The 20,102-nt window shown below is 43.7% G+C and overlaps 1 protein-coding gene across 7 annotated transcripts in view; it reads left to right on the top strand.

Annotated features, from left to right (window-relative positions):
- NIN (ninein) overlaps positions 1–20,102 on the top strand; it is a 144,722-nt gene that overhangs the window by 50,414 nt on the left and 74,206 nt on the right. For all 7 annotated transcript variants that reach the window (XM_042473525.1, XM_042473545.1, XM_042473534.1 and 4 more), the window contains exons 4-6: positions 14,661–14,700; positions 15,431–15,618; positions 18,334–18,483. In XM_042473525.1, the coding sequence (XP_042329459.1) occupies positions 14,661–14,700; positions 15,431–15,618; positions 18,334–18,483 (378 nt within the window). The remainder of the gene's footprint in view (positions 1–14,660; positions 14,701–15,430; positions 15,619–18,333; positions 18,484–20,102) is intronic.

The following is a 20,102-nucleotide window of genomic DNA, read 5'->3' on the forward strand; positions in this document are numbered from 1 at the left end:
GCTGATGCCACCAAGTAGTCTGCAGAAACTTTTTGTTGTTGCAAAAGAAAGAGGAGTAGGTGTTCCAGATTTCAAGATCTTTGCCCTGGGGAAATGTTGTATGTATGTGTGTATGAATCATTCTATATTTGGCCCATGTTCATTTTGCATGTATTCAGTTGTAAATCTGTTCTGTTTCAATATTTCAGCATTATTTTGTGATTTTTGCATGGATGGGGGAATGCATGAAAATTCTTATTTATTTTCATACATACTTTCCACTTTCGTATGCATTTTTATACTTGTCAGTTCCCCAATATTCACTGTGGTTTTTATTCTATGCAGTTTCCACTAGTATTTACATTTTAATACAGTTTGAGGATTGAGAGTCATAGCACTTTATCACACGGGGGAAACAGGGCAAAATCGGAGTTTAAACAGCCGATTACCCAGTACAAAACATGATGTCGTATTTAAAATCTTCACGCAATGTCGCTACTAAAGAGGCAATAAAGCGGCAATAAACAGCAACAAATCATTCATGAGGAAATCCCAAAAATGATTTGTTGCTATTTCTTGCCTCATTATAGCCTCTTTGATAGCTATGTGTCTGAAAATGTTAAATGCGTTATTGTGTTTTGTACGGGATAATTAGCTGTTTAAATTTTCATGTGCTAAAGTCCATAAAGTGGCATTTCCAGGTCTTCTCGGTATTTCAACAGTTTTTGGATCTCCCCCTTGGCTTTAACTTTGGAACCAAGCTATGCCTCTAATTCTCCTGGTGAAATCTAGCCAGGCCTCTGCTAACTCAAATCAGTTGCCTCTCCCTCTTAACATGGGCTACATCCACACTGCAGAAATAATCCAGTTTGACACCACTTTAACTGCCATGGCTCAGTGCTATGGAATTCTAGGAAGTTTAGTTTGTTTTTGCAACAGAACTCTCTGGCAGAGAAAGCTAAACATCTCACAAAACTACAGTTCCCTAGATTTTATAGCATCGAGCCATGGGAGTTAAAGCAGTGTCAAACTGGATTATTTCTGCAGTGTGGATGCAGCCTTGTTTTCCCATCATGTGCTTTTCCTTTCCTAAGGTGCAAGCTTATATTATGGCCTGTGAATCAGGTATTCATGTTGCACTTGAAGTAGACATTTTCAGGGAGATTGACACATTTGTAAAAAGAGGTGAGGAAGGAAGAAAAGAGAAGAGGTGTGACTAACCTTTAAGAGAAACCAATTTGTTTATCATAAGCTTTCATAGTCCCTTTGCTTCTACAACTCCTGGACTTTGAGAATCCCCCAATACCCACAAGGTCAAAAGGAGGGAGCAGCCTGCTTGCGGAGGGCCAACAATAATAAATACATTGAGATTGTTGTACTTTGGCCACATCATGAGAAGGCATGACTCACTTGTAAAGACATTAATGCTTGGAAAGGTAGAGGAAAGTTAGCATTCCTTTATACCAAGTCTAGAACGTCTTATTGTAACCCACAAGCCAAACACAGTGCCAGCAGCCACCTGCGTCTCCACCATTTCCTCCAAGGACGTGATATACAGCTCTTGTATTTCCTGGGCTTGGCGTCTGTCTGGCAGACCACAGAAGAACTGCTTTTGCTTTGGAGGTACCAGAGTTGGCTTAAAAGCCAGCCTTAAATAATGGCTTAGCTAGTGCAAGGAAGGAAGCCAGCACATGTTGAGAAAGATTTGTTGACTTTGTGGAAGCACAACAGTTAAACTACAGAGAAATTGGTGTGTAAAAGTGACTTATGGAATCAGTACGATTCTTGCCTCCTTAAGGTACAATATAGAAGAGATACCTGATATATATGAAAACTCATTCACATGATATTAGTGTTGCCAAGCCTTCAAGATACCAATAAACAGAATCCATGACAGTTGACAACTGAGAAGCAGTTATTAACAAGCTTATGTTCTGCTGAAATACCAAATGAAAGTATTGGATTTCACTTAACTTAGTCATATATTTCTCTGTAATAGAAATTAATATATTGTCCAGATTCATAAGTTGCAAGATGCACATCTTTCTGTGTTTATGAACGTCCCACACCACAATATATGGGATGTGTTTTTTTTATTATTATTGGGGGGGCATCTTGTTCTGTCTATATAAAAAGAAAAGCTTTCTAATGTTCAGATATGGAACATTGATTATAACAAGAGACACCTGCCAGACCTAAAAGGGACAAGCTTTCTAGTCCTCAAAGAAGAGACATCCCTTACAATAAAGGATACATGGTGACATTACAAGAGATATCCATACACAGTCTGCAGATATGAGGAGAGCCAGCATGGTGTAGTGGTTTGAGCTTTGGATTAGGACTCTGGAGACCAGGATTTGAATCCTGGCTCAGACATGTAAACCCACTGGGTGACATTGGGCGATTCACACTCTCTCAGCCTCATGAGAAGAAAGTGGCAAACTCCCTCTGAAGGAACTTGCCAGGAAAACCCCATGAAAGGTTCACCATAGGGTCTCCATAACTCAGATATGATAGTCATCTTCAGAGATCTAAAAAGCTATCCATATAGAAGATGGTGCAAGCTTGTTTTCTGCTTTTTCAGAGATTAGGACCTGAAGTGATTGATTTAAATGACAAGGAAGGAGATTCCAACTATACTTTGGGAAGGGTTTCCTGATGGTAAGAGTTGTGTAACATTGAAGTGATAGGTAATGTTTTCTCTCTCGCTAGATGTTGAATGCCCACCACTCAGGGATGCTTTTAGCTACTGGTTTCTGCACTGGCTTTGGGGCTGGACTACATGACTCTTGGGATCCCTTCCATCTCTGTGATTCTCCTTGAGTCTCATTTTGGGAGCAAGATGGGATATAAATAAAGGGATGGATGGATGGATGGATGATTCTAAGTTTATCATAGGCCTCATGTATCACTAAATCCGAAACATTAAGGGTGCATGTGAATATCACAAAACAAAGCCAGCAAGTTGTGTGCCCCTGATAATTTTAATTAACAATATATCCTGGGAGAGAATAAAGATCTGGCTTAATGGTAGCAGATGGCTGGGTGGTAGAAATTGCTAAGTTAGGAGGAAATGGCATGCGGGCGAGAATCTCGATCGCAGATGCTTGCACGGGTTTTGAGTTTGGTCATTGTGCAACTTCTAGCCATCTGTTCTTCAGGGCAGCAAAGACTGCGTGTCTATTAAAAAGCATATAATGTATTCCTGGAATCCAGGAAGAGTGAGGAAACTCGCCCAGCCCAGCCCCCAGGATAATGTGTGTGACCCCCCCCCCATCCAGCTGCCAAACAATGGCTCTTCTGTCTACAAATACCTGTCATGACCAGGAGGGCAGTGGGGAGACGTTTATGGTTCACATAACTCATGGAGTTCCCTCTATTGTCTGGGCAATCTTCTAGCTTGCCTTCTGGGGCAACCATTTCAGGTCAGCTTGACCTCTAACCTCATTTGCCTTCTCTGTATAATGAGACTCTTGTTGAGCATCGGGAATGGTAATGAGGAATTGTGTGCATGTGTGTGTGTTTGTGGGTGTGTATGTGGACTCAGAGGGGCTCAGCCAGCTGAGCCCAGTGAGGAAATGTCCAGAAACAATGCAGAGGGAGGAGATGGCAGGGAGGTCTTAATCCAAGAATGCCAAATGGAAATGCTTGCAAAGGAGCCAAATTTCCAGTCAACATCATCACAAGAGCTTTGCTGTCGGTTCTCTTTGTAACAGTGGCCTGTCAATGTGGGGTTGACAGCTGCTCAGAGCACCCAGTGGTTGGCATTTGCAGGATAGTTGTCCTACGTTTCTTTGAAATTTGCAGTACTGGTGTTTAACCACTGTGACATCAGGGCTCCCTTAGTATGTATGTAGTACATAGTAGCAGAGAACATCACAGACCTGGTCTGTGAATGTCAAAGAAGAAAGTGCAAAGGCAGGCCTAATGCGAAACTTAAAGAAAACAAAAATACAGTCGCCCCTCCTTCTCATGGACTTGAGATACGTATACTTGCTTATACATGGGGGGAGGCTATCTCTGTTAACCCCAATGAAGCGCACCCCCGCATGCTTAGGGGCATGCCCCATTCAAGCTTTTGCGAGTCTCCGTTTTCAAGGGGAGGGGTCCAGGACAGATCCCCTGCAAAAACAGAGGGTTGACTATAATGACAACAGTGGATTGACAGGAATTCAACCTAGATACTGAGCAAAACAAAATAGTGAAAGATTTCCCATACCTTGGATCAAACATTGATCAAAATAGAGACTGCAGTTAAGAAATCAGAAGAAGATTAGGAATGGGAAGGGCAGCTATGAAAGAACTAGACAAAATCCTAAAGAGCAGAAATATCTAGCTGAACTCTAAAGCTAGAATCATTCAAGCCATTTGTATTCCCTGTTACCATCTGAGAGCTGAACAGTGAAGAAAGCAGATAGGAAAAAAACTAATTCATTTGAGAAGTGGTGCTGGAGAAGAGTGCCAAGGTTACCATGGGCATCCAAGAAATCAAGCAAATGGGTCCCAGAGCAAATCAAACCAGAACTCTCCCTGGAAGCCAAGATGGCTAAATTAAGGCTGTTTGGCCGCATCATGAGAAGGTGCAAGTAGCAAAGACAATGATGCTAAGGAAGGTAGAAGGCAGTAGGAAGAGAGGAAGACTGCATGTCAGATGGATGGATTCAGTCAGGGAGACCATGGGCCTGAGCCTGCTGGACCGGAGCAGAAAGGTAGAGGATATGGAGGCTTGGAGACGTCTCATTCACAGGGTCACCCAAAGGCAGCTAACAACAACAAACAACAAGTAGATGTTGAACAGCTCTTACAGTAAAGATGTTCTTCCTCTTGTTAAGGTGGAATCTTTTTTCTTGTAATTTTAATATTATCCTTCTTGTATCATAGTTAGAAAAACATTTAAGGACACACAAATCTAACTGAGCTAAAGGGAACACATAGCATATATAATCTGTTACATTCTCTTCTTCTGCATCTCAGGCTTTTTTCCCCCCCTCCTTGATTGAAGGTCATCTAAGGAAAAACAGAAAACCAATTCTCCCTAATTCTTTAATACCTTTTACTAAAGTAGAACAGACTGAATGACATCGTGTTTTAATTCTTCTGCAAACACAAGTCAATCAAAACAGGACCCAGTTTGTCTGCTCAGAGCTCTGATTTCAGAAGCTGTGGGTTTTAGGGAGACTTCTCTGTTGTTCTGGATATGGCAGGTCTAGTTTCCACAACTTGTTCCAAAGAGAGAAATTGGGAGTCCACAGCAAGCTCATGGCAGTGCCCTTCTTAGTGATCAGTGTAGCGTTTTGTTCTGTGCCAAGACCCAAGAGGAGTACAGTGGTGTCTGGGTTCAACCCAGGATGTGGCAAGCCAGGTATTAGCCCTAGCAAAATTGATATCTCGGGTCAGGCCAAAAGGTTCTACAATCATTGCAGGAGTCAACCTATTTATCCACATACAACCTGACATTTCATAGCTGAAAACAGGGACACAGTGCCTAAACAATATCAGAGTGCATTCAGGTAACCAGAAGGCAAAATCTATTCATCAGGAAAAACACCAAAAAAATCCACTGTTTTAAGCAGCAATTTGCTTTTGCCAGAGCTTACTAAGACAAGGTTATTTCATAGAATCGTAGAATCATAGAATCGTAGAGTTGGAAGAAACCACAAGGGCCATCCAGTCCAACCCCATTCTGCCATGCAGGAAATCCAAATCAAAGCATCCCTGACAGATGGCCATCCAGCCTCTGTTTAAAGACCTCCAAAGAAGGAGACTCTATCACCCTCTGAGGAAGGAGTGCATTCCACTGTCGAACAGCCCTTACTGTCAGGGAGTTCCTCCTAATGTTCAGCTGGAATCTCTTTTCCTGTAGCTTGCATCCATTGTTCCGGGTCCTGTTCTCTGGAGCAGCAGAAAACAAGCTTGCTCCCTCTTCAATATGACATCCCTTCAAATATTTAAACAGGGCGATCATATCACCTCTTAACCTTCTCTTCTCCAGGCTAAACATCCCCAGCTCCCTAAGTCGTTCCTCATAGGGCATGGTTTCCAGACTCCTCTCTTCCCTTTCTGCTATGTTAATAAAGTCCTGTACACACTAATTTGCATTTATAGGATTGCAGAATCCTAGAGTCAGAAGAAACCCCCAAGGGCCATCCAGTCCAACTCTATTCATCCATGCAGGAAACTTACAATCAAAGCCCCCCCCCCCCCCGACTGATGGCCATCCCAGCCTCTGTTTGAAATTTCCAAGAAGGAGACTCCATCACTCCTTGAGGCAGCATCTTCCACTGCCAAGCAGATCTGGAGTTCTTCCTAAGGGTTTAGGTGGAATCTCCTTTCCTATGCTTGAATCCACTGCTCTGTGTCCTAGTGTTTATCCACACTATACTTTTATAGTGCTACTATTCCACTTTAACTGTCTAGCTGCTCCTGTTGCATTCTGGGATTGCAGTTTTAAGGGGTATTTAGAATTCTCCTGCCTGAGAATTCTAAATACCCCTCCTAAAACTGCAAATCCCCGAATGCAACAGGAGGCAGCTAGAGCAGTTTAAAGGGTGTGCACTATAGGTATAGTGTGATAAACACCTCGTCCTGGAGAAGCAGAAAACAGCTTGCTCCAGCCTCAATATGACATCCCTTCACATATGATGTTTAAATTTAGAACTTGATGTGCAGTAGCTGAACTAAGCTGAGGATGAAGGGAGAAATGGAACAAAGTATATAGAAAGGTGGTACAGCAAAGGAATAACTACATCCTTTCCTATTAAACTAGATCAGCTAAAAGATATGCTTCCATATCCCTTTCACAGTGTTCATTGATAGCGTTATGTTACCCTTTTAACTGACATGGCTTCATCCCCTGGAATTTTGGGATTTGTAGTTAAGATTCTGTTCCAGTGCTTAACCAAACCATGAATCCCAGGATTCCATGGCAATCAAAGTGGGTTAAAAGTGCAACAGTTGTGTACTGTCTAAGAGAATTCATAGAATCATAGAATAATAGAGTTGGAAGAGACCGCAAGGGCCATCTAGTCCAACTCCCTGCCATGCAGGAAATTGAGAGATCCTGTTCGGCCTGATACACTTGTCTTTCTTTTCCCCCTTTGTTTTGGCTAGAGGCAGATGAATGAGCAAGGGAAGGGGCTGCATTTTATTTGACAATGGGATGTCCAGTTTATTGAGCTGCTATCTGTTAAAAAGTGAGCTGAGGAGTTATCCTTCAGTGTTCGCAGTTCTTTAACATTTTTAATAAGAATCCTTGGCTCAACAACTTTACTGAAATGCAGATAGGTTGAGTCTCCTTTATCCGTTTTTCTAGAATCAGAATATTCCAAAAACCAAAACTTTTTTCATGGGTGGCTGAGATAGTGACACCTTTGCTTTCTGATGGTTCAGTGTACAAAAACTTTTGTTTCATGCACAAAATTAGTAAAAATATCATGTATAAAATTACCTCCAGGCTGTTTGCATAAGGTGTGAAACATAAATGAATTTCATGTTTAGATTTGGGTCCCATTTCCAAGTTTTCTGAATGTGTGTGTATATGGAAATACAGGCCCTCCGAAATCCCCCCCCAAAAAAATCTGAAATCCAAAACGCTTCTGATCTCAAATATTTGGGATAAGGGCGATTCAGCATGTATAGAAAGACATTGTGGAACAGGAGTGGGAAACTGTTGACGGTTAGAGGAAATCTTGGAAAGTGAGACCTCTCCCCAGCTGTACCCCTCCCAAAAAAATAAAAAATGCTTTATACCCCAAAGTACCACCAAACATCTTCTAGTATGGTATGGGTGCATTTTCACCACATATTATGACCATTTTAACCCTAGGAGGGGCCTTTTCTACCACGGGAAGCAAGTTAGAAGTCACCTCTGCTTCACTTTCTGTTTGTTTGGTTTAATGCCTCCTTGGGCCTAAAATGACCCACTTGGGACCAAAAGGGCAAGCAAAAAAGTTTTAAACCCCAAGGGTCTCTGAGAATCCTGAAATGGCCCTTGGGGACACATGAGGGCCACAGGTCATTCTTTGGCTATCCCTGCTTTAGGAGAATACAAATCTGCATGCTTTTATGTTGAATTACATAGAGAAAAATGCATATTTTGGGGAAAGACCACTTTTAAAAGGAAATATGAATTATTGTGCATTCTTTTTGAAAGAAAAGACACTCACTGATGGATATGGAAACAGGATTGAACAGACCTTTGCATGAACATGTGTGGAACTGGCTTGGACAAAAATAGACCTAAACCTTGCATCTCTACTTTCGGACAGTCTGTGCTTATCTTTTCCCTTTGAGAAGCCATCTATCGGGTCTGCTTCATGCCACTGGCTTTTTCTCATCTGTCACAAAGCTTCTGCCAAGGGCAGGTGTGCCCTTTGGTGAAATGGGGGGGTCCCAGTGTGATGCTACTATCGTTCTTCTTCTCCCTGATAGTGAAACCGAAGCCTGAAGGCAGTGGATTTTGAAGGAAAGATTACGTAGTCCTGTTCCCATGGCTACCCTGGTAGATTAATGGTGTTTTAGCTGTAATCTGAATGAGAGGCATTAAAACTTCTCTGTTATGACGTTGATGCCTTTCTTGGGCGTTCAGCAATTCTGCCTTCAAACCCACCCACCACATGAATGCAACCATTTCTTTATAGTGCCTGCTTTAAATTACAGAAGGTTAAAATGCCCCATTTTTGTCCCTTTAGTGGAAAGACAGGAGCTTATTTTTTGTTTTGAGGCAGCTGTGTGTATGTGTGTATAAAAGAGGAATGGATTCTTGCATAGACTGCTGAAGGAGGAGGACCCTCAAAGGGATGGCAGTGTTGTCTCATTTCAGTAATGTGCAAGAACTGTTTTCATGCTATTTTAAAAATAAACCAACCATTCAAAGGCTGATTGGGAGATGGAGGCAAGAACTGAGCTCCTGCTCCTCTCTTGATCTTACAGAATTGCGAGTTCCACCACAGATGTTTAGCCAAAGGAGCCAAGCCAGCTGTTGTGTCCTTGGACTGTCATCTGTTCTCATTTGCAAGTCATTGCTCAGCATGCCCTTGTCTTGCTGTTGCATTTTCTCTCCTCTTGCTTGCTTCTGTCATGAACTTATACAGTTGGAAGGGGCATCTGGGGTCATTTAGTCCAATTCTTTGCCATACAGGATTCCACAGCTAAAGCACCCTTCAGAGGTGGCCATCCAACTTCTGTTTAAAGCTATCCGGTGAAGGAGAGCCCACCACCTTTTGGGGGGGGGGAGCTTTTCCGATGTTGAACAGCTATTTTCTCTCAGGATGTTCTTTCCAATGTTGAGTCTGATTCTCCTTTCTTTTCATTTGGATCCAGTGATTCAGGGCTGAAAATAAGCTCATTCCATCTACATGACAACCCTTCAGGTATTTAAAGATGGCTATCTGGTCAGTAAGCTGAGAGTCAGTGTGATGTAATGGTTTGAGTGTTGGACTCTGGAGACCAGGATTCAAAACCTCACTCAGTCATGATAACCCATTTTGAGCAAGTCACACTCTCTCAGCCTCATGGGAAGGCAATGTCAAACCCTTTCTGAACAAATATTTCCAAGAAAGCCCCATGGTAGGGTTGCCTTAGGATAACCATAAGTCGGAAACAACTTGATGGCACACAACAACAACATGCTAGTAGGCTGAGAGTCAGCATAGTGGTCAGTGTGATCAGCATGGTTTGAGTGTTGGGTTAGCACTCTGGAGACTAGGATTCAAAACCCTGCTGAGCCATGGAAGCCTATTAGGTGACCAAGTTACATTCTCTGAGCTGCAGAGGAAGGTAAAGGCACCCCCCGTCTTTGCAACAAATCTTGGCAAGAAAACCCAGCGATGGCCTTAAGTTTGCCATAAGTCAGTAATGACTTGAAGGCATACAATAGCATCATGTCAGTAAAGTGATGGAAATCAAAGAAGGAGCCAGGAGTCCCCATGGCCAGACACAGATTGATGACCTAATCTGCTGAGATCTGCCAGCAACCTCCAGATATCTCATTCTGTAAACATTCTGCATCTGGTTACAAGGACATATCCAGGCACTTCTCCAATCTCTGCTCTCCTCAAGCCACTGAATGTCAGGAGGCAGGCTGCCATGGCTAAAAAGTGAATGGCCATTGCTAGTCATTGCACAGGTAGGAAGAGAATGCCAAATTCTGCAAGAATCATAAAAACATGTATGCAGGTGTGCCTTGGACTTATGCCTGCATACGTCACTAACAATTAGGATTCTGGATCAAGATTGTCCCAGGCTCTGAGATTTCAGTGCCAAAACCTCAGACCTAGAGATGAGGAGCACGATGTCTCAGTGGGGTGGGCTGTAGTGATATTACAAATAATATTACATGGCAGCCCCTGTACGATGCCATGAATAGCATGTATTCAGCATTAACCATAGGCGCACAATACATGCCATTGAAATAAAAAGACTTGGTCTACAAGAATGAGGAATGTATGAAAAATATACATACTTTTCAAGGCAGTGCTCTTGCCCTGAAACTCCACTCCACTGCCTGAGAAGAGCCAGGCCCTAAGATCTGGCAGCCCTCCTAACAAAGTGTAGGTTGTATGTAAATCAGGAGTAGGCAACATCAAGTCACGATTGAGATGGAGCAAGACAGATTCCACCTAAATGTTTGGAAAAAACTTCTTGACTGTAAGATCTGTCAGACTGTGGAATAGACTGCCTTGGAAGAGTAGACACTCTTACTTTGGAGGTCTTTAAATAGAAATTGTATGGGCATCTTTCAGAAATGCTTTACCTGTGTATCCCTGCATTACTGGGGATTGAACTTGATGGCCCTTGCGGTTCCTTGCTACTCTATGAGTCTGTTTCTCTGTGCTTTCAAGTCTCTTGTCAACTTATTATGACCCTATGATTTTCACAGGGTTTTCTTAGGTAAGTAATATTCAGAGGTGATTTTGCCCATTCCTTCATCTAAAATATGCTATCCGCAGAACTCTCCTCCAGTATGTGTGTGTTTATGACTTCAAGTCACCTGTTCCCATCAATTTTATAGCATTTTCTTAGGCAAGAAATACTCAGAGGTGGTTTTGTCAGTTCCTTCCTCTGAAATACAGTATCCACAGAACTCCAGTGTGCGTATGTTTGTGCCTTCGAGTCACCTGTCAACTTATAGTGACCTCATGAATTGCATAGGGTTTTCTTAGCCAAGAAAGACTCAGAGATGGTTTTGCAAGTTGTGCCTCTGAAATATAGCCTACAGCACCTGGTATTTGTTGTTGTTGTTGTTAGCTGCTTTTTAGTCAACCTCAACTCATGGCGACCCTGTGAATAAGATGTCTCCAAGTTCCCCTATCCTCCACTGCTCTGTTCAAGTCCTGTTGGCTCAGTCCCTTGGTCTCCATGATCAAGTCTATCCATCTGGCATGCAGCCTTCCTCTCTTTCTATTTCCCTCCACCTGCCCCAGCATCATGGTCTTTTCCAATGATTCATGCCTTCTCATGATGCAGCCAAAGTATGATAGCTTCAATTTAGTCATCTTGGCTTCCAAGGAGATTTCAGACTCGATCTGTTCTAGGATCCATTTATTTGTCTTTTTGGCCGTCCATGTTATTCTCAGCACTCTACTCCAGCACCATATTTCAAATGAATTAATTTTCTTCCTATAGTGGTCTCTCATCCAAGTATTAGCCAGGACTGACCCTGCTAGGTTTCCAAGGTCAGATGGGATCTAACTGGCAGCCTTTAGTGTATTTAGACCATCTAAGGGTCTATGATTGTTTGTTTGTTTGTGGTCCATAACATTGGTCCCAGAACCTGCTGCAGTTGCCCACCCGAACTCTAAATGCTGTTACAGAAGAATTGTGGTGATTTACTGACAAAAAAAGAAAGAAAACTGGGATTCCTGGAGATGTTCTCGTTCTATGATGCACGTATCGCGTCCGCGGAGTCGCGTCCGGCAGAGCTGTTCAGGGTTGTGAGAGAGCTGACTCAGCTACCTCCTACCCTGAACCAGATCCTTGAACCAACCAAGGCCTGCTGTGACCAATTTAACAACTTCTTCGCGGATAAAATCTCTCGGATAAGCGAAGGTCTTGAACCCAGTATTAGAGCAGAACCTAGAACAGAGGTATCCAGAGCTTCCGTGGACTCGATTAGACTGGATCAGTTTGAGTCTGTGAGTACTGAGGATGTGGACAGGATTCTTGGAAGTGTTCGGAAGACGACCTGCTCTCTCGATCCCTGTCCCTCATGGCTAGCGGCTCAGGGGGGCCCGGCAGTAATTTCTTTACTGCATCGGATTATAAATACATCTATGGGGGAAGGACAATTTCCATCCAGCTTAAAATTGGCCATTGTAAAACCTCTGCTGAAAAAGCCTTCCCTCGACCCCCTGTTGCATAATAATTATCGGCCTGTTTCGCTATTGCCATTTTTGGGAAAGGTGATCGAGAGGGCGGTTGCAATCCAGCTTCAATCGATCCTGGAGGAAACGGAGTATCTTGATCCATTTCAAACCGGCTTTCGGGTGGGCTACGGGGTTGAGACGGCCATGGTCGCCTTGGTCGATGATCTCCGTCTGGGCATTGACAGGGGAAGCGTGTCCCTGTTAGTGCTCTTGGACATCTCAGCGGCTTTCGATACCATAGACCATGGTATCCTTCTGGGGCGCCTGGCAGAGGTGGGAATCGGGGGCACTGCGCTCCAGTGGTTCCGATCCTACCTCTCTGGGAGGTCCCAGATGGTGCAGCTGGGAGACGTGTGCTCCGATGAGAGGCCCCTAACATCTGGGGTCCCTCAAGGGGCCATTCTGTCTCCCATGCTCTTCAACATTTACATGAAACCGCTGGGGGAGATCATCCGGAGACATCAGTACGCTGATGACACCCAAATAGTCTTCTCTATGTCCCCGACTGATGCAGTGACCGGGGTTGGCATCTCTCCTCTCGTGGTCTGCCTGGAGTCGGTAATGGATTGGATGGGGGAAAACAGACTCAGCCTGAATCCAGAGAAAACGGAAGTACTAGTGATAGGTTCCCCTGGCCCAGGGATGGCGGTGGTTCCACCTGTTCTGAACGGGGTCACGCTCCCCGTGAAGGACTCTGTACGTAGTTTGGGGGTGCTCCTTGACTCGTCGCTCCATCTTACATCTCAGGTGGACGCGACAGTCAGGAGTGCTTGTTATCAGCTTCGGCGGATACGCCAACTGCGTCCCTACCTGGACCGGAGGAACCTTGAAACGGTTGTACATGCTCTGGTAACCTCTCGTTTGGATTTCTGCAACGCGCTCTACATGGGGCAACCCTTGTACCATTCCCGGAAGCTACAATTAGTGCAGAACATGGCAGCACGACTGGTCACTGGCACGTCCAGGGCCAGTCACATAACACCAGTGCTCAAAGATCTCCATTGGCTGCCTATTCGCTTCCGGGCGCAATACAAGGTGTTGGTTATTACCTATAAAGCCCTAAATGGCTTGGGCCCAGGGTATCTAGAGGACCGCCTCTCCCCATATATTCCGCCCCGCACACTCAGATCATCTGGACAGTTGCGTTTAAGCGTGCCAGAGGCAAGGTTAATATCTACATCAAAGAAGGCCTTTACCATCTTGGCCCCTAACCTCTGGAACTCGCTACCAGTCGAGCTCCGTGCTGTCGCCTCCTTAGCCCAATTCAGGAAAGGATTGAAGACCCTACTATTTGAGCAGGCATTCTCCTAACACCTACCCCGACTATGCTTTGATCCTCCCCCTGCCAGTGTGGCCGCTGGCAGAATTGTGTTTTTAATCTGTATTAATTATGTATTATGTATTGTATTGATGTTGTACACCGCCCTGGTATTTGATAGGGCGGTATATAAATAAACATTTTATTATTATTATTATTATGTGACTTTTCACTGGTTGTCCCCCCCCCCCCCTCCACCTTATGTCTTACGCTGTGTTTGTGGCTGTCCCTTTCCCCACAAGGATCAAACCCGTTCCGTCTGCTTAAGCGGCAGGGTTTTCAGAACAAAACAAACCCATCTCCATCCACCCGCCCCATCTGGCTTCCACGTCACATTAATTTTGTCCTCCTGGCCATCCATTTGTTGTTGTTTTTCCAAATTCCTCAGGGGCTCTTTGTATTCCAAGTGGATCTTTTGTCAGGGGGAGATCAGGAGCAGCAGGGGTGCATCTCTGTGTGTGAGAAGAAAGTTGTTTTATTTTATGAATGGGAGTCACAGATGTTGCTTTGAAAGTTGTCTTGAAACAGAAGTGTTTAAAGATGGTCGCAGTAGTCAGAATAGATTGGCTCAAATGATAATTTCCCCCCTTTTAGCCTCATGAGGACAGAAGAGATCAGAAGCTGGATGGTGTCTGAACATTTCCCAATTGTGGAATTGTTTAAACACTTGAACAGTGATGACAACAGCAGAGGAATCTTGTAACATCTTAAAGCCTATTAGATTTTGGAGGCAGAAGTGTGTGTAACCCCTACATCTTTAAATTCATAAGCGTGATAATCTTCCACATACAAACACACTGCCATTACCACAACCACCCCAAGTACAAAGGAGACAAAATATTATATTTTGCATTGACCATCACTTCTGCCACAATAAATCTGTTAGCATTTAGATGAGACTGGACTCTTGGTCAATTCTGCTGCAGCGAGTGAATAAGGTCTGCTCCACCTTTTCCCAAAAAAGTCTGATCAGGTTCTTTTTCTGTTTTCTGTCTTAGCGCTGGAGATCTCAGGATAGCGAGGAATATGAAGCTGAAGGTAAGAGACATTCCTGCTCTCTGTTTATTTTATTTTATTAAAATATTTATGTTGTTGTTGTTGTTGTTGTTGTTGTTGTTGTGTGCCTTCAAGTCTTTTTCAATTTATGGTGATTCTAAGGTGAAGTTATCATAGGTTTTCTTGGCAAGATTTGTTCAGAGGAGGTTTGCCTTTGCCATCCCATGAGGTTGAAAGAGTGTTGTTAATCTGTAAAATCAGTTTGTAAATAGGTCTTGTAGCACCTTTGAGACTAACTGAAACAATGAGGTTGGCATGAGCTTTCATAGGTTTATGTCTAAATGTATGTGAAGAAATAGACTTAATTCCACAAAAGCTCATGCCGTCAACTTCTTTCTTTCAATTAGTCTCAAAGGTGCTACAGTTGTCAGTCTAGTCCTGACTCCTTGAAATAAATGTATGCCAGAGGACCTGAGTTCACAGGGCAGATTATATTGGAGAAGACAATCTTGTAGATAACCTGGACCCAAACCATATAGGGATTTCAAGGCAATAGCCAACACTTTGTACTTTGCCTGGAAACTAACTGGCAGCCAGTGGAGTGATTTTAATACTGATGCAGCTCACACCACAGTGGTAGGTATAGAATCAGTAGATGTTCTTGTTCTAGGAGGGAAGAACTGAATGTTTCTTTGGTGTTGGGGGCAGGAGCGCTGGTGAGCATTTGTTTTGTTCAATGAACAAAAGATTTGCTGCTTCCTTTTTTTTCTAGGCCAGTTGAGATTCTGGAATCCTGATGACTTGAATGCCTCCCCAAGCATTTCCCCCACTCAGGACTGGATCGAAGAAAAGCTTTGTGAGGTGTGCGCAAACCTTGGCATCTCCCGGGATGGCCACCTGAGCCGGAAGAAGCTGGTCTCCATTTGCGAACAGTATGGCTTGCAGAATATTGACACACAGGTATCTGTCAAGGCATCCATCTACCTTCTCAGAGTATGACCTCTCCACAAAGAGCCAGTCTGGTCTCTATGACTAGCTATGACTACAAGAGACATGGTCCCCCACCCACATAGCAGCTGCCTTCTGAACACTCATATAATGTGGTCACATAAAAGCAGGGCTTGCAAAGTTGCTTTCCTGGGTTGAGAGATTCTGGGAGACGTAATCGGGGGGGGGGGATCAGTTTTGTACAAAAGGAACTGGTAAAGAAATAACGAGAGTCTATCTGGTTCTTTCTACAGTGATGTGAATATCTTTTATTTCCTGTTGAAGTTTTTTGTTACCATAGTTTTCTAACTTTGCAAAACATCAGCATGGGCATATTCCCATAGGCCTTTGATTAGCCAGTGTAGCAGTGAGTCTCTCTAGGGGAATTTTAATTAACTGCTACAAGCAACACTTTTGGAATTGTTTCCCACTTGTATACTGAGATATAGGGCCAAGGATTATAGAGGCAAAATCATCTATATGAATTGTATTTTATTAAGGAAAACATACACCAGTGCACACACATACCCTCACACAGGAGCTAAGGAATATTGGGAAAGGCTTCACTGACTGAATGATTACAAAAGGTCAGTGGCATCACTAGGATGATGCAATGGGTGCACATCACACCAGGTGGCACCTTAAGGGGAAGTGACACCACCGCTCCTCAAACACCTACTTTTTGGAAGAAATGGGTTATGGCATTCATCTGCTTCCCTGTAAAATGCTATAAACGATTGTGAGAGTGGGGTGAAGTGCAGGGGGAGGAGAAAGGAGAGTCCACACAATTTCTTCACATTTAATTTTTTAAAAATAGAAATTTATTCTTTAAAAATTTTCTTTAAAAATATCACATTTTAACCAAATCTTCACTATGCATATGTAAATACATTTAGGTTGTGCATATGATATTGTAATTTGAAGGTATAATTTTAATTTTGCTAGTTGTTTATGTCACAACTATTAGCATTACACTCAGTGCTATATGGGAATTATGATTTATGAGTAACACTAGTGCAAAAACACATTTCTAAGGATTCTGTATGGTGTGAAATGGGAGGAAGTTAACAGAGGGGGTGACACCATGAGTTGCTGCACCAAGTGACACCGACCCTAGGGATGCCACTGGCAAAGGTCTTGTTGCTCCGTTCAAGCTGTGATCTCATGGCTGGAATCGGGACTCAGCTGCTTGGAGCTTCAGGAAGGCAGCCCGAGTCGGAACCAGTTTGAAATCCAGGGAGACCTGAGGTTCCCTGTACTCCATGCTAGCTCTAGGAACAAAGAAATTTGGGGATGTTTTATAGGCCAAAACTAGCCTCAGGGCAAAGGTGTTTGTTCTACATCAAAAGAAATCAGATCTACATTGTAAAAGGATCACTCTGTCTGGCAATGTCCAGAATCAGAATGAAGTTGTAAATAAGCCTTATCGGGCTTGTTCGTCAGAACATCATGCCTAAGGCAGTTTACAGACCGCCCTTTTGGGGCGGCCTGTACCTGCCTCTTTCTCCACCAGATCGGGGCCTCAGCTGCCACAGCAGCAGCCTCTGAGGCCCCGATCCACCGCTTTCCGGGCCACGGGGAAGCGGATCGGGGCCTCAGCTGCCCCAAGGACACCCCGACAGCGGCAGGGAAGGAGAAAGGAGCCACTCAGCCCCTTTCTCCTTTGTGTCACTGGCGCAGCCGTGTAAAGGCTGGCCCCGCACACAAACCTGGAAGTAGCCTCTTTTTGGTGCTCCTTCCATGCTGCAGAAAGGGCGCCCCAGGCGCCCTCGCCAGCACCAGGACGTCACTTCCGCACCGCTCTGTTTGGAGGTGGCACGGTCGTGACGTCCCAATGGCGGCGCCCATGTAGAATGGGAGCCGCCATTTTGTACATACTAGGTACATACTAGGATTAGGACATCCGGAAAGGACGCCCTTTCTTAACCCTAGTACGTATCTAGTATGTTCTTTTTGCGCGCCTGGAACGCACCTAAATCACCTATCTTCCTGAATGTGTTAAAGTTTCCCATTTGCAACTGCCAAACTCTTCTGTTTGATGTGCTTATGGGAAAGTACAGACATGATTTCTCACTTCGGGAATTATGGCTGCCCACAGTACAGAGTCCATTGGAGCCATAGGGAGAACGCACATGCACCAAAATTCAGAAGATTTTGGCTTTGTGTAACACCAGGGTGAGAAAAGAGTTGCTAGCCTGGATTGACCTTTCTTCTGAAGCTTCAGCTCCCCCACAAGACTAAACTAGGGAGGCTCATCCCTACGCACCCCAAAATGTTCTGGCAAAACTGGACTGGACCACCAAAACTCCTATGTAGTTGAGCCGCTTGAGGAATTATCAGTCAGAGGTGTACTAAATGATCAAGCATTCAGAAATATTAACACATTGTGGTTGTAAGAGGCTTCATATTTAAGGGTATTTCAGTGATAATTGAATGGAAAAGTCATTCACCTTCCCCTTACAAGTACTGTACCTGCAAAGAGGTAAAATTAGTAACAACCTCTCCACCAATGCTGAGCTCCAACTTTAATAACAGTTTTGAAGACTCTGGCAACCTCTCTCAATCCAAAATAGATCATAGAATTATAGAATCATCAAGGTTTGAGGTGATTTTCCAATCTAGCATCTGCCAGTCTAGCATCTGATCCTCTGTTGCTGTGTCTGACGATATGCTTTTCTCTTTTCTCAGGTACTGGAGGAGATCTTCCACAACCTTGAGCGCACTGATGGTACCATGAGCATTGAAGACTTCTTCTATGGCTTGTTTAAAATCAGGAAGCCTCCCCCACCATCTGCTTCAACCCCATACAGGCAACTGAAACGACACCTTTCTATGCAGGTGAGAAATCCCTGGATGTGCTCTCCTGGTGTTGTAAACCAAAACCTGAAAAAGGAATCTTCTTGGACTATAGCTCCCAGAATCCCCCAGTCATCTAGCCATGCTTGGCTGTGGGAACTTGTGACAGTAAGGTCCAAAGGGAAAAAAAACTTTTCCAAACCCTGTTCTAAGATGATGTATGCTGCACCCCACCAACAATTGATGGCTTCTGCACCAAACATGTGTCTGACACAGAGGTGGGGGTTGTGTGATCTTCTAGAGTTTGATGGACTGCAAAGGTGAGGAATGCTGAAAGTTGCATTTCAGAATCTGTAAAACTTATTCAAGGGTATCCTTGCTGGCTGTATAGCAAAGTACTGCATCATCCAAAACAGTGATAGCTTTATCGGGACAACCAAATGCACATTATACCTATTGCAAGCTTTCAAAGCTCCACTGGCTTCATCAGGCAAGGTGTTAAAAAGCATACAGTGTGTGTGTGGTGGGGAGGGGGAATAAAAACTGATGAAGTTAATCATAGGTCTGCATTTTGTTGTTGTTGTTCTCAGTTCAGATGCTATGGAGGGGGATTTCTTGCAGGCTGGCCCCTCCTTCTGGCCATGTGGGTGCAGGGAAATTCAGTCCAGAAATAAACTTTAAATTCCATTTGCAAAATAAAAGGCTACTGCCTTTGAGATCCAGTTTGTCTCAACTCCATTGTGAGGCCACAAACCCCTTTGTTAAGAAGAGAACACTGAATATCTCAGGAAGGCTCCATGTTACAGCATCAGGAAAACGTTTAGGTGTTGTTCAGGTAAAACATGCCAATGCAGTCCCAATTTTTAAAAAAAGTTGTTTTACCTTTGAGGTGCAAACCTCAAATAGTACAGTCCCAGTCCATTGGCTCTCTCTTTAGGATTCCCTTGTGGTGGCTAAAATGTGATATCTTCATATCCATAAAACATATCCAGGGGTAGCCGTATTTGGGGGGGGGGAAGAACCCATGTGGTGAGCTAAATGTTTCTAACATTTGTTCCAACAGAACATCTGCATTGTTTCCTTGTCTCTTTCATACCATTTTTTCTTCATGACACTGCATTGTATTTTCCTCTGTGCTCCACCTCCACAGTGCGCAGCACTACTTAATCAGATGGGCTGTTGCCACTTACAAATGACCCATCATTCTCTACAGCCATTGTGATTAAATAGCAACGTAGCCAAATGAAGACTAGGGAAGGATCCTGGTGTTGCCTTACACATGTATCAGTTCCCCTATAGAAGCAATTGGACATTTTTGTCTGATATGACCAGGCTGTATTAAAGTTCAAGGTTGTGGAGCTGTGCATGCAGTGCCCTATGTGCATGTGGTGCCAGTGTACATGCATATGAGCACTGCACATGGACACATATTTGCACAAATGAGCATTGTGCACGGACTGCTTGCAGACAGGTTCACATTATGCATGATGTGCAGGAACAGTTGGTTGTGCGTTCAGTTGCACATTTTGTCTCTTGGTTCAGTTGCACAGCAACTGTCTTATACAGTTAATATACAGTTCTTCATGCAGAGAGTTATGCTGTAAAACTGATATAATAATAATAATAATAATAATAATAATAATAATAATAATAATAATAAT

This window comes from Sceloporus undulatus, chromosome 1 (genome assembly GCF_019175285.1).
Source record: "Sceloporus undulatus isolate JIND9_A2432 ecotype Alabama chromosome 1, SceUnd_v1.1, whole genome shotgun sequence".
Classification (NCBI taxonomy): domain Eukaryota; kingdom Metazoa; phylum Chordata; class Lepidosauria; order Squamata; family Phrynosomatidae; genus Sceloporus; species Sceloporus undulatus.